The sequence below is a fragment of the Uranotaenia lowii genome, unplaced genomic scaffold (assembly GCF_029784155.1).
Source record: "Uranotaenia lowii strain MFRU-FL unplaced genomic scaffold, ASM2978415v1 HiC_scaffold_218, whole genome shotgun sequence".
NCBI lineage: Eukaryota > Metazoa > Arthropoda > Insecta > Diptera > Culicidae > Uranotaenia > Uranotaenia lowii.
Window position 1 is genome coordinate 38,063 of NW_026598111.1, and position 14,624 is coordinate 52,686.

Below are 14,624 nucleotides of genomic sequence, written 5' to 3' on the forward strand. Positions count from 1 at the left end.
GAAATGTAAATTATACGTTGCAATTTGCAATAACTTTTTTTATTTCTTCATCTTAATGAAATTTGATTCAAATTCGTAAACGCCAATCGAATTGTTGTTCTTCTGATCGTATTCCACCCAATCGTCCTCCGACAGGTCGATGTCTTCAAATTTGGGCCCATTGTCGGTGGCTTTGGCGATCCATCCAGAACGTGGACTAAATTCGGTCGGTTCCACTCCGCGACAGTCAAAAGCAACGATGGTTTTCAGTTTACCGGAATCTTCCGCCGTGTAGGTCACTGAAGGAAATTACAAGATATTTTGATTCAAGTAAGTTTTTTTTATCAAACCAATAAGCGAAAACGTGCACCCACCGTTGCTCCCTTCCAGAATGTCGATGCTGTTTTCACGGGAACACATCTTGCACTTCATGTAGAAGTTGAACCCTTTAGGATTCCGGGAGTCCTCATTGACTCGTTCAGCTTCGGTGATATCGTGCCATTTGTCGGATGCCTCGTTGCAGTTGGTGCACTTGATCTTGACGAAGAACGGGTAGTTCGGATGGCACGTTCGAAGCTCCTCGATGTTTTCGAGGGTTGCCTTTATTTGAAGACCGATTTTGACCATTGTTTCGTACTACGAAATTCGGAATTGATGAGCTTTTAACAGAAAATCATCTAAAATTGTCCACAAATAGTTAAATCAATGCCGGTGTTTTTATTGGTTCTGAAACTTTATATCGTAAACACACCATCCAGGGATGAAGGTAAAAATTTTAAAACGTTTTCTCATGTGGATCACCCCTCGAAAATAAAAACACACGCTAACTTTTGGCTACCCCTTAAAGGCGTAAAATTGACCCGTTATTGAGAACCTCCACGATCTGTCAAATAACGGGTCATTTTTGCGGGTCAATATTACCCCTTATTTCGAAAAGCTCGAGTCCGCTTCAAAGGGGTAGTTTCAGATGTTGTTACATTCATAACGTTGTTATTTGTCCGGTAAAATGGCAGCGATTAGAAAGATTGTAAGTATTTGATTGAATAAATATTTGTATTGCTTTCTTTCTGAAATTATAATGCCGTCATCTTATTATTTCAGCGCTGCGCAGTTCCCGATGATGAAAATAAGCCGTTGATTGGAGCCGATGTTTAAAGGTCGATTCGCGATGGAGGGTAAATTAAAATTTTGAAATAATAAAAAATATTTTAATATTATTTTCTTTTAAATAAACTACATGAAACATATGATATTTTGTTGTGATTTATTTCCCAGCAAACATTTCCCATAATAAGCTCCTAAAAATTCTCGACAAAAGCCTTTCAAATAAGGGGTAATTTTGATCCGTTACAAGCATTTGGAATAAGGGGTAATTTTCATCCGCTGAAGCGTTATCAGGCTGAGTACCCCTTAAAGGGTAAAGCGACTTTATCCGTAAAAAGGAGTTCTCCCAGTCTTATCGAATAACGGGTCAAAAGTATTCGTTAAGGGGTAGCCAAAAGTTAGCGTGCATTACAGACTACACTCTTAAAAAGAAAGCTGCATTTTAAAAACCTCATGGCCCCTTTTTCCCACATTCGTGCGTTGCAAAAACTCAATTCCGTGTTTTAGTCTATTTCCGTAAAAAAACGTGCGAGAGAGATGCCGGAAATGAAGCAGGATAGCACCAAAACAAATTTACTGTGTGTGCATTCAAAACAACGCACGTCTCCACTGAATCGATTGCTAAATCAGCTGTAGTCGGCATTTTGTCTCTTCGTGGAATAGGAAGTTTTAAGTGAAATTAACTATGAAAGTTCTTTTTTATTGGTTGATTTTACAGTTTATTTGTTTAGACATCCTAGATAGCACAGTTATAGATGAAAATGGTTACATTTTGTATTGTCCGTGCATGGGTAAGTGAATTATTTCTTCCCCTTTAATTTGTTAGCCGGCTTTATAGCCTAATCACGAATAGGGTACATCAACAGTCAAAAAATGGGCGTATGATCAAGACCATGACTAGTTTGGCTATATCGCGAAGAATACTTTTAACATGATGTGGCTAAAAAAGATAGACAATTGAATCAATCTGCTTCAAATGGTGACACATTTTAACAAAACATTTGTTTTGGTTGATCGAGACCTGTACGTTGTTTAGGATGCCCAATCGTAGAAAAAAAAGTTGAACGGAAGAGAACTTATCTTAAAGTTGACCCGAGAAGATTGCGGCTTTCAATTTTTCATTGAAAATCAACAAAAAAAATCTTAAATTTCTTTAAATATTTTGACCCCTGGATCTAGGCACCACCATAACCATTTCTTCGGAAATGGGTGCTGAAAAAGATTTGCATAAAAAAAGCAAAAATCAGCTCAGAGAAAAACAACGCTTTATATGTAAAATGATAGTGTTGAAAAATCGCATTTTTGTTGTTCTACGGCAAGGAATCTTAAGAAAGGTAGTACAAGCCCCTTTCGTTTTTGGCAACACGCTCGAGAATTTTGTTGTCGTTGCCAAAATCGAACGGGTTTTTTCATCAATTTAAAAAAATATCTTACCTTTTAATTAAAATAATTATTATTATTAACTCAATTTTTCATAATTTTTTTGATAATTTTAAGTCATTTTTTGGTATTTTTTATCATGTTTTAGACACGTTTATACTCTTTTGTAATATTTAGAATGTTTTTAATTTTTATCATTTTTTTGTTATTTTTGTCATTTTGCATCTTTTTTAGAATTTTGTTGTCATTTCTATTCTATTATTATTAGATATTTTTAATGTTTTTCGTCATTTTTGAGTGCTTTATAGTTAAAAAAAATTTTTATTGTTATATTTTATCAACATTCAAGAACGTAAAATGTTTTTATGGTGTTTGTCTAAATGATATTGGTCCTGTTATAGCGAAAATTATATGGTAATATCGTTTCAAAAAACCGTTTGATTTTGACACATGTTAGATGTCACCAAAATCGAATGTAGCCAAAACCGAAAGTTGCTAAAATCGAATGTTGTCAAAAACGAACGGGATCTGTACTGAGAGCCAAATTGGATTTTTTTTAGAGAATGGCAGAAATTTCAATGAAAAACAGGTTTTAGAACGAAAACGCTTCTTATTTAATTAAGATGGTTTTCTAAGGCTTCTATTTGTTTATGTTAAGAAGTTTGTTGGGCTTCAAAGATTTTATTATGTATTTTCGATTGTTTAATTATTGAATGCTGTGTCAGCTTGAAGCTAAAACGTGCAAAAATGAAAAAAAAAATGAGCTTTTAAATCTAGTTGGTAGTTATTGAGTGTTCAACTGATTGTCATAATTTTTATCCTACCGGTTTACCATATACAATTCTTATGTAACATCAATAAGGAACAAATATCAATTACTTCTTTTGTCAAACCCCTCTCACTCCCTTCGAAATTTCCAAAAAAACGAAGGGGTAATAAATTATGTTTGAAGTATTTTATGAAAATTTCGAAAAAAAAATCAAACAACCGAAAGATTACAAAACCAAAAAACAAATAGTGGAAGATGGGAGTTATTTTCACCTTTTGTATTCTTGATTTATTGAATTTTTCGATAAAATAAACTAGATTTATAGGATTTATACAATGATATAGTATGCAATTTTATTGCATACAAGCTTTCGTGATCCCCCCTCGCGATGTTCCAACTCCTAGTGACAACTTGGCCTGATACTAGATAAAACATTTTTACATCTTTGGACCAAATTTCAAGATTTTTCAATGAAAATTGTCAAAGATACAGCAAATTTAGTGGAGCAATTCCAAAATACCCTTTTATATGGGAATAGCTGTATCTTTGTTCAAAGTCATTGTAAAAACTTCAAATTTTGTAGAGCGTTAGTTGAATAGTTGAAATATATTGTGTGAAAATTTCATGAAAAAATATCAACCGAGACAGAAATGGCAGCTTGTCAAAGTTGGAAGTGGGTGCATAGTTTCACTCGATTTCATTCTTTTTTTAACGCAACTTTACATGTATTTTTCTTAACCGTACTTCAAGTTTTCAATCCAAAATATTCAAAAAAATCTAATAAAACTCAATTTTTTTGGTTTGTGCTTTTTAGAAAATTTTGCGCTTTTACTGATAACCGTATTCTTCATTAGGAAAGAAATGTGAAAAAATACTTATCATATGTGTATGAGTTTCGGAATCATATTTATTATGAATTCAAATTTAAATTTAAAGTTTTCATTAATACTTCAATTCATTCCTAGGTTTTGATTGATATTGCAAATCCATCACTCAGAGCTCGGACTCTAGACTGGATACGCATTCTCGAAAAAAAATATTCTAAAGTTGTCCAACAAAAAACTGAATTCCACCTAACATGAATCTTGAACTAACATCAGAAGTTAAAAATTAAATTTCAATTCAAATTATGAACCCAATTTGAAATTAAGTTTTGATTTATGGATCATTAATTTAATCGGAAATTAATGTTCATGATCATATTTCAAATATCAGAGGCCACAATTCAGTAAGAGGAGAAGAGCAAAGGGAAATAAACAAATTTTTCATTGACACTTCAACTTGAAATTTTCTGATGAGATGGCGTTATGTTAAAGCAATATTTTATCAAATCCAAACATGAAAATACATTTTTAAAAAGCGAAGTTGTTGTCAAAGACAGAGAAAAAGCTGGCAATATTCGACGAGATTTCGCAGGATACTAGAATTGTTTTCTGCTAAAATTGTTTTCTTCAAGCTTTGCATTTCAATTTGTTAAAATTTTATTTTCTGTAAAATATCCCAAAAATCATTCATACACATAAATATCTACTTCTTTGGCAAAAAAAAACGATGTACAGATTTCGTCATGTTATTTTAAACCGGGGAAATAATGAAATATGTTAAGGAAAAACCGGGAAAAACGGGAATTTGGAAATGGAAACTCGCTGGCCACCCTGGGATCCGATCCTTACTCTGCACACTTTCATATTTCGCTATCAAGAAAACTAATTTGAGAGTAAATTCATAATTTTTCTGAATTCGACCTGACCGAATTAAACCTCAGAAATTTTTTTCGAGAAACTTCAGTTGAATGTACATATAATTCCTTAAAGAGACAAAATGTATAAATTGTATGGACCAGAATCAGTGTTTTTAATCCAAGAAACTTAATTGTCGTCAATCAAATTCGCTTTTTGGTTTTGTAAATGAGATTCAAATTCTGTTGTTTCAAAGTTTTCTCAGGACGATGGCGCTCAGTTCGGCCTTGTCAAACTGAGACAAATAATCGTTAAATAGTTCACTGAAGGATTAAATTGTTAAATTCTAGCATAAATTAGAAGATAAGCCCTTAAACTCGTAAGAGAGCTTCACATTAATTGAAAATTTATTTTTTGAAAGTAATTCTATTTTCTGAACCGTTTCAATATTCATTCCCGAATGAGCCCTACTTTGGGTCCCCCCCTTTTGGTGATTTTTGAGGGTAAAAAAACTAAACTTTGAACACTTGGAGGCACTATCTACAAAATGCACATGGTCGGTTTTCGAAATTCGACATAACACATTTGGCTGCCACCCTAATGTCCATCAATAAACTTCTATCTGCAATCTACTTAATCTACAATAATTTTTGGTTTCAAAAGTTTATTTACTTTGCTTCAAAATACTTTATTCAATTAAAGTTTCCAATTTCATGGAATATTTATCAAGGAGAGAAATTAACAGTGAACATTTTTTTCTCTGCTTTTTCCTGTCATACCGAAAATTCGATTAGGTCGTTTTGGAAACCAGGCCGATCACTTCCTCGGAGCGCTAGGATTCGCTCACGGTTTAAACCGAACCTTGGTTCTGCCCCCGTGGGTTGAGTACCGGAAGGGGGAAGCCAAATCGGTACAGGTTCCGTTCGATAGCTACTTTAAAGTGGATCCCCTGAACGAATTCACCAAAGTGATAACGATGGAAAGTTTTATGGAAAACTTGGCACCCACCCTTTGGCCGCCGGAGGAACGGACTTCGTTTTGCTACATGGAACGGATGGGTCTGAACGGTGAGACGGGTGGAGGATGTAACGCCAAGAGTGGAAATCCATTTGGACCGTTTTGGGATACCTTTCAGGTTGACTTTGTGAAATCGGAGTTTTTTGGGCCGAAGCTGAATTACGATGTGTATCACCATGATATGGCTCGGAAGTGGAACGTTAAATACCCAGCGGATAAGTGGCCAGTGATAGCCTTCACGGGAGCTCCAGCTAGCTTCCCCATTCAAATCGAAAATTGTGGTTTGCAAAAATATTTAAAGTGGTCGGTTAGAATTGAAGAGGCCGCACGTGATTTTATCAAAAAATCGTTACCCAAGGGAGCGTTCATGGGAATTCACCTGCGTAATGGAATCGACTGGGTGCGAGCGTGTGATCATGTGAAAGATAGCCCTAACCTATTTTCGTCGCCGCAATGTTTGGGATACCGAAACGAGAAAGGATCGCTCACGTTGGACATGTGCATGCCCCCCAAAGATATCATCGTACGACAAATCAAGCGGCAGATCAAAAACCACAAAGAAGCCCACAAAAACAACGAAATCAAGTCAATCTTTGTTGCTTCCGATGGCAACCACATGATTCACGATCTGAATGAAGCTCTCAAACGAATGAATGTGGTAGCGGTGAAACTTCCCGAAAATAATCCACATCTGGATTTGGCCATTCTCGGGATGTCCAACCATTTTATCGGTAACTGTGTTTCCTCTTATTCCGCTTTCGTAAAACGGGAACGTGACGCTAAAGGATTCCCATCAAGTTTTTGGGCTTTCCCAGCTGAGAAACACACATCAAAAGGAGGTGCGAAAACATCGACTGGGTCGTCGGGGGTTGCCCATGAAGAGCTGTGATCGATCGTCGCTTGACGGAGGTGCTGACGTGGATCGAGTCATTCTCTGCTCAGCACAACTTCACCAGGGATTATCGCTGCGACTGTGACATGAGATCATCAAATGTGTGCTGTTTGATTGTAGCAAAGTCGTCACAAAATACCTACTCTACCTACAATTCCATTTGCGGGGATTGGCCCAAGGTTTATTGCATTTGTGCTGTTTGTGTCAGTTTAGTTAATTGATGTTCGGGGTTTTTTATTTGTCGACAAGCATTGTGTTGAGCGTTTTTTACTGAAATCGGTTGACCTTTTTGTTTTTTTTTCGGTATCTGAGAACAGTAACCTAATTTGGAAGTTAATGATGGCAAAATCTGAGAGTGTGGATATTTCTTGAGCGCACGGTGTTTTTGGGAACCAGTATTATAACGTTGAGATTGAAAACCTTGGTAGCTTGAATATGTTTAAAAAAAAAACATGACAAATTCAATCATTTCTTTGAGTGTTTTTTGTTGTTATTGTATCCGAAAGCCTAATGATAATCAGATGAATAATATGTAGATTTAGTTAAGGATAAAATTTGTTGAAAAAGTATTTTTTTCGAACTATGTTTATGATAACAGTAAAAATTTAATTCGATGATCGACCACACCTTGCTGTGAGAGGATGAAAATAATTGAAAGTATAAACCTACTTGATAAGTAACCCCAGTTAGTGTTGTCTTTTACATAATCAGTTAAACTTCTTTTCCCGCATTCAACAAACGCAAACGCTCATACAATCCAAACCCAATAATTGAGAGTACCAACCGACATCGCATGGAGAGGGGGAAACTTTTAAACTTATGCATGGACCGAAACAACTCGGGCGGGAGTGCTGCTGCTCGTCTTTTACATGCTGTGCTGTGTACCTATAATAACTCGCGAAAAGTCGTGTCCCTTGCCAGCGCTCACCGCACTCTCGCGGATCGCTGCCGCCGTGGAATATGGTCGTCGTCAGGTCACCATAATTTATTTCATTAGAGATTCCCATCACCCTCAGAGTGGCGGCAGCATATCACACAAATATCAGCGTACTGCGCGCGAAAAGAAAGCACACCCAGGTGGGTTTGAATGTTGGAAAAGTCATTTTTTAATATTGAACAGGTTCTATAAAAATAAAAACAACATTTACGATAAACGAAAATGTCGAAATCGGTATATTTTACCGAATTTTCGAAATTCAGTGCAGTATTTTCTAAATGTCTGAGTGACTGCAATAATGGAAAGTGGGATATTGTCTGCAAAAAAGTTTCACTGAACAATACTTCCACTGAAATACCGCAAAATGTAAAAAGTTCATAGGTTTGGCGTTTTCATTACCGAATGACTGATTATTTATACTGAAATAAATAAATAAATTTTACCTCCAAAATTTTAAATGTTCAGTAAACACCAATCGTGGCCAAGGTTGCCGAAATCACAGAAAAATCTGTAATTTCACAGAATTTTGAGTAAATTTTCATCACAGAATCTGTGTCACAGAACACAGAATGTTGAAAAATTCAAAGATTTCACAGATTTTTTAAATTTTGAATCGATTTAAAAAATTATCATTTATAAGCCAATACAAAATTTAGATTTTTTTACCTTAAATTGAAAAAGTGTGGTGGGATATGTAATTTTAATTGATTTTGTCAAACTTAAATGAAAAAAAATCCGAATAAATCATGAATTTTCTATGAAAATAAAGGGAAAAGCATCACAGAAAACCATCACAGAATTTTTGGGTAAAATCACAGAAATTCAGAATTTTTTTTCTCAAAAACACAGAATTTTTTTCGGCAACCTTGATCGTGGCCTAGAGGAAAGCTTTCAACTCTTCTAACCCAGAGGTCATGAGATCGAATCTCGGTCACGGCATACATAGTACTCTTTCTGTGGCTTGGTGGTTTTAGCATTTGTAAGATACTAGCCATCACTTCCTTGGAAAATGTACGCTTATTGTTAAGTAGAATTTAGATCTCTCCAAAGAAACATGAAGTTTTACTGAGATCCTGTATGTGTTTGTTCGTTCAAAAATATTATGGATTTTTTTTATCGCAAAGTAGCATTCAATAAACAAAAGATTTTTTTGCTATGTACGTACACTCGGATGGCAACAGATTTATGGAAAAAATTTCATGATCGAATTTTGAAAACCAACCATATATATTTTGAAAATTGGCCCAAAACACTGACTTCTGCAAAATTTCAGTTCAATAGGACTTGATTTGTCTCAAAGCGCTAAAAGTTTTGGTTTTTTGACCCTCAAAAATCGAAGTATTTATTTTTTAATGCCAAATGATTTAAAATGCTTAAAATCAGTGTTCCGAAAATAACTCGGAAGAAACGCTCATGATAGGTTTCTAGTTGGAAACATTCAAAGCCGATTGCTGCTGCCTGTTGTTCCCTATAGAATCGGCAGAGCGACAATGCGAAGTCAATGTAAACAAGATTCAAAAGCGAGAGCGGATTCGCAACTAAGTCGGTCTCTCAAGTTCACTACCTGGTGTATCAGAAGTGATTGAGACACTTACTGATACAAGATCCAATTCGAAAATCCACTCACTCACTCACTCAAACTCAATCAATGCGGCCTTGCATCGGTTCATACTGCCTGCGTACTTTCTGCCAAAGCAGCAGATACATATGAACATACATACTGCCTGCGTGTTTGAATGGCTATTTTGGTCCTCCCCAATAACAGCAACAACAAAGCAAGATGATCAAGCAGACAGCATTCGATCATCGATCAGTAAATGAGTGAGTGAGTGATTGAGCAAGAAAAGTTATTGACTGAAAGAAGAATCTGAAAATCAGGTAGCTCCTCACTCAGTTGAGAATTCCAACTGGAGAAGGAACGTCTCTCTTTCGAATTTTATTTCTTCGATTCTCGGAGCAGCGCTGTCGAACACAATCTTTGCCCCGCTGGGAGATAAACCAATCGACAATTTAGGTTTTGCTTTCGCTGTTGAAAACGTTTCAGTGTCTCTCATGAAAATTGAGTGATTTTCGGAACCCTGCTTAAAATATCAAAATCTGATGTTATCTCGAAAAAAAAAATCAAAAATTACCAAAAAGAGGGACCAAAGGAAATTTGTTAAATCGAAATTTAAATATGATGCCAAATGATTTAAAAATGCATGAAACGCCGAAATCTAGTGTTATCTGAAAAAATGTATTACCAAAAATTGACTTTTTGGGACTTAGTCGGTTTTTGAAAAACAGCAGAAAGTCGATTTTCACCCATTTTTTGAACTAAACAACTATAAAATAACTTTTAAATACATTTTTAGACGCTTAAGGACAATAGAAACTGAGAAACAGAGAAAAACTGAGCAGAATAATAAGCGATCAGTATTTCAGTGCCAGTACATAAACACAAAAATTTTCAAAATGTCAGCTTTTTCCTGTTGATGTAAAGTATGTTGACAATGCATTGGTGTGATTCGACTTAATATTTTTTGTAGGTTTTTAGTCGATAGTTTTCAATTGATCAATTATTTTATTGTAAGTTTCGGAAAGATTCAGGCGAAAACTTACTTACAATAGTTTGGTAATTTTACAGTCATATTTTCATTCGTTTGGAATTTCTGTAACATGGAAACAAATGTTAAAAACGGAAAATGAATCCGTGATATTTGTAGAATTTTGCCTGTTTGAGATTGAACTTCTCTCTACCTAAAGCTATTTTTTTATAGTAGAATTGGTTATTGGTGAACAATTTATCTTACTATCTCTCTGAGGCATTCCACAACCCTCAACATTAAAACTAGCTCAACATTAAAACTAGGCGCCCAGATTAGTGGAGAGTCCACTGGAAACCACTGACTCTCAATACCTCTGCTCTGCAAACAAACGATAAATATTTATTGCATATGTCATTGTGAAGTACAAAACATGTGTCAAATATAAGATAAGAATAAGTATAAAAAATGGTTTAAACACTAGACTAAATCGACATTTTCGAATTTTTCAAACCCTGGGGTCTGCTTTGTTTTGATTTAAAATTCATCCATGATTTTTTACAGAATTTTTAAGTAACGTTGCCATGAGTAAATTTGAACTTTTAGGTTTGCATGGGAAAATTGAATATTTTGTGCTGAAAATGTTGGTTTCTTCTGTAGAACCGAACCTGCTGATGGTTTTTGAGCCAATTTACAGTGAGCGAAATAAGAATAGCACCACTATGTGTTTTGCTTGTGAAAATATAAATGATTGGAAATTACGAAAATTTTCTTCCACAGTTCGTTCTGAATTGCTTAACGGATAAATCAAGCATAAGTTTACTTTTTTTGGACGTAGCAGTTGGCGTTGAAGACCAAAAATGTGAAAAAAGGGTGCGAAATAAGAATAGCACCACTTGAGTTTTTCAACAAAAACAAAATTATTTTTTAAAATTTACTGTGTAAAAGTGAATAAAATGCTTCTACGAATTATTTGAATAGATAACTGCATTTTAAGAAGTTTTCCAGAATTCCAAAGGTTTTCAAAGGTATTAAAAGGGGGTTTTAAGAGATGCTCCTTTAGCGTTAAGGAATTTGATATTTGAGTTGCAATTCTTTTCCAAACTACTTACTTTCTTCATTAAAATGACGTGAAATGATGAAACAAACATTCGGGATTAACTTTGAATCAGAAAAAATAGGTTGGAAATAAAAAACTTTGATTTTGTTAAGTAAACCACACTTTTTTCTAGTTTCAAGTCGTAGATGGCAGCACTATCTTGCAGTTAAAACCAAATTTAGTCTCAATATTGATTTTCCAGGTTTATTTAGGCCCATATTCATCATTTTGAGGCATTTTCGCATCACAGTTTTGTGGAAGTTCACGCTGCAGAAAGCTTTTTCGGATTTGCAAAAGAATCACCAGCACAAAAATGTACAACCGCCAATATTCCTGCTCATCTCAACTTCCGATTCAATTGCAAATAATACCAAGAATACTGCTAGCCGTCTGATCCATCAAGTTTCATCGCAAAGTATAACTTTATTCTGATCGGTCCAAAAAATTCACTTTTAGTGACCTTTATGCAATTCTTGTTTTTTTTTTGGATTTAGTGATCTTAAAATTTCCAAAGCGCTCACATTGTACATGTATTTATTTCTTGACCAAAATCATCCAGCACTCCTTAATTAATCCCGGATATTCGACAATGGGCATGAATTTGGTTAAATCGCAAGATAGTGCTGCCATCTATGACTTAAAACTAGAGAAATAGTGTTTGACTATTAAAAAACATTAGTATTTTTGAATTCCAACCTGCTTTTTGGATTTAAACTTAGCATCAAATTTATGTTTCATCATTTTGCATCATACTCATGAATGTTAATGAAGAAATAAAGCAGTTTGATAAAGTTTTATAGCTAAAATATCAAATTTCTTAACGCTAAAGGAGCATCTCTTAAAACCCCCTTTTAATACCTTTGAAAACCTTTGGAATTCTGGAAAACTCCTTAAATTGCAGTTATCTTCAAATAATTCGTAGAAGCATTATTATTCACTTTACACAGTAAATTTTTAAAAATAATCTTGTTTTGGTTGAAAAACTCAAGTGGTGCTATTCTTATTTCGCACCCTTTTTCACATTTTTGGTCCTCAACGCCAATTGCTACGTCCAAAAAAAGTAAACTTATGCTTGATTTATCCGTTAAGCAATTCAGAACAAACTGTGGAAGAAAATTTTCGTAATTTTCAATCATTTATATTTTTACAAGCAAAACACATCGTGGTGCTATTCTTATTTCGCTCACTGTATAAATTATCTAATGGAAATTTTCCGCTTCGTTTCTTATAAGATAAAAAAGTTATTATTAGGTGTGGTATAGCGATACGTCTTTTGGCATTGGAAAACAATACATTTGATTGACATCACTGCTTGGGTCTCGTGAGTATTGCATGAAAAGTTATACTCATGCAAAACTTCGCTAGGCACCCAGCAATGATGTCAATTGATTCTTTTGTTTATCAATGCCAAAAGACATACCCTTGTTAAAAAGCTATAAACATTCTTACCTAATGAGATACGAAGTTACGGTCTTTCGACAAAGTTCTTTAGCGGAATATTTTCTTCAGGTAATTTGTCTTCTTTTGTCACTCGGAGTTGGAACATCGCGAGGGAAGGGATATTAAAAAATAATGCAAAAAACCAATAATTCGAGATAAATTGCACGAAAGCTTGTATGCAAAAAAATGCATACTATATCATTGCACAAAACCTATAAATCAAGTAATTTTTTAACGAAAAATGCAGGGAAACTAATAAAATGAAAGGTGATAAAACTTTTGTCTTCCACTATTTGTTTTTTGCTCTTGTAATCTTTCGGATATTTGATAAATTTATCGAAATTTCCATAACAGACTTCAAACTTTATTTATTCCCCCTCTTCGGGATTTTTGGAAATTTCGAAGGGGGCGTTCACAAAAGAAGAAATTGACATTTGTCCGGCCTTGTATATTGGCACAAAAACCATATGCAGGCTCGGTTCCACAGAAGAAACAAAAATGATGTTGATTTTTCAGGTATTGATCTCTAACGAAGCAATCTATGCCAAAAAACGAAATTGTTTTTCTATAGTTTTTGTTGTTTAAATAGTGATAACAACGATTTCAACTTAAAACGATACTTCAACTTATTCTAACACATATCTACTTGATTATTTCAATGGTATGAATTTCTTGGATCTCAAAATCGCTTGTAAGTCGACTTTATAATTGTCACATGTTACAAAAAGGCAAAGCGAGAAAAACGCAATTTAAGTTTCACTAAAACATTTTGCTGTTATCGCACAGTTTCGCAACTTTTGTTGACTTCAATGCCGTAGATCTCTAAAGTATACTCCTATCATATGAGCCTCGATCAAATTTTTCGAAAATGGACAGTTTTTTCAATGAAAACCCTTGTGTGACATTTATGCCGCGAATTTCTATGAATAGTCGAAAAATGGACGCATATTTGTCACACCACGAACATTTTCTCAGTAGTTGTTTGGTTTGGAATTTCGTGCATGGCTCTTGTTTTTCATTCGTAAATGAAAGCTTAAATTGAAAAAATCAGATCTGAATCGGATTATTCGAAAGCGTACATTATTTGGTGACAAACATAAAGTGTTTAACGGGTTCGATCAATAAAACGGCACGGGGAGCCATTTGCGGCAGCTCACTTACTGTACAGGAAGCAACATTTCTTCAACAAACTGTCAGCTGCCGTGCTGAAAATGTCGCAACCGAGAGAGTAGCGATACCAGAAGAGGACAATCAATCCGTTTGAAGTGAATACGGTCCTGGAACAAGTTCCGGATGAAGTAACTCTGGCGGCATACTTCGTTAACATTAAAAAACATACATCTCCGGTATTTTTCGAGGTGCGTCAAAATAAAATCTCAAAGCAAAACCAATGAAGAAATGGTCTGCTAAAACCACCGACAATCACTTATGGCCATCCTGGACAATTTTGGATTACAGTCCCACGGCACCGGAAGAGTAATATTTGACTAATGTTGTGAAATGGGTTTCGTTTGCATGCACTCTTCCAAGCGCCAGCAACGAACCCGACGCAGTTTGCAGAGTTTTTCTTGCACATACTGGGATGTCGCGAAAACAGTGACCCTTCCCCCTCTTTATATTTACATGATCCCCTCGCGACTATCAAGGACACGTATGCCAAGTTTGGTGAAAATCTATTTAGACGTTCCAAAGTTATAATACATTCATTTATTGAGTGTGACAATTATGCGTCCAATCGTCTCAGTGTGACAGTTATGCGTCCATTTGACCCAGTGTGACAAATTGACTTCGAATTTTTCTCGA

General features: G+C 35.0%; 2 protein-coding genes across 2 annotated transcripts; one reads left to right on the top strand and one right to left on the bottom strand.

Annotated features, from left to right (window-relative positions):
- Positions 1-6: 6 nt before the first annotated feature.
- On the bottom strand, positions 7-759 carry LOC129759637 (UPF0587 protein GA18326). The gene is made up of 2 exons (XM_055757144.1): positions 354-759; positions 7-278 (listed from the first exon to the last, which is right to left on the bottom strand). The coding sequence occupies exons 1-2, from the start codon at positions 604-606 to the stop codon at positions 40-42; spliced, it is 492 nt and encodes a 163-aa protein (XP_055613119.1). The 5' UTR covers positions 607-759; the 3' UTR covers positions 7-39.
- Positions 760-1,690: 931 nt separating this feature from the next.
- On the top strand, positions 1,691-7,292 carry LOC129759638 (GDP-fucose protein O-fucosyltransferase 1). The gene is made up of 2 exons (XM_055757145.1): positions 1,691-1,874; positions 5,706-7,292. The coding sequence occupies exons 1-2, from the start codon at positions 1,769-1,771 to the stop codon at positions 6,815-6,817; spliced, it is 1,218 nt and encodes a 405-aa protein (XP_055613120.1). The 5' UTR covers positions 1,691-1,768; the 3' UTR covers positions 6,818-7,292.
- Positions 7,293-14,624: the final 7,332 nt, after the last annotated feature.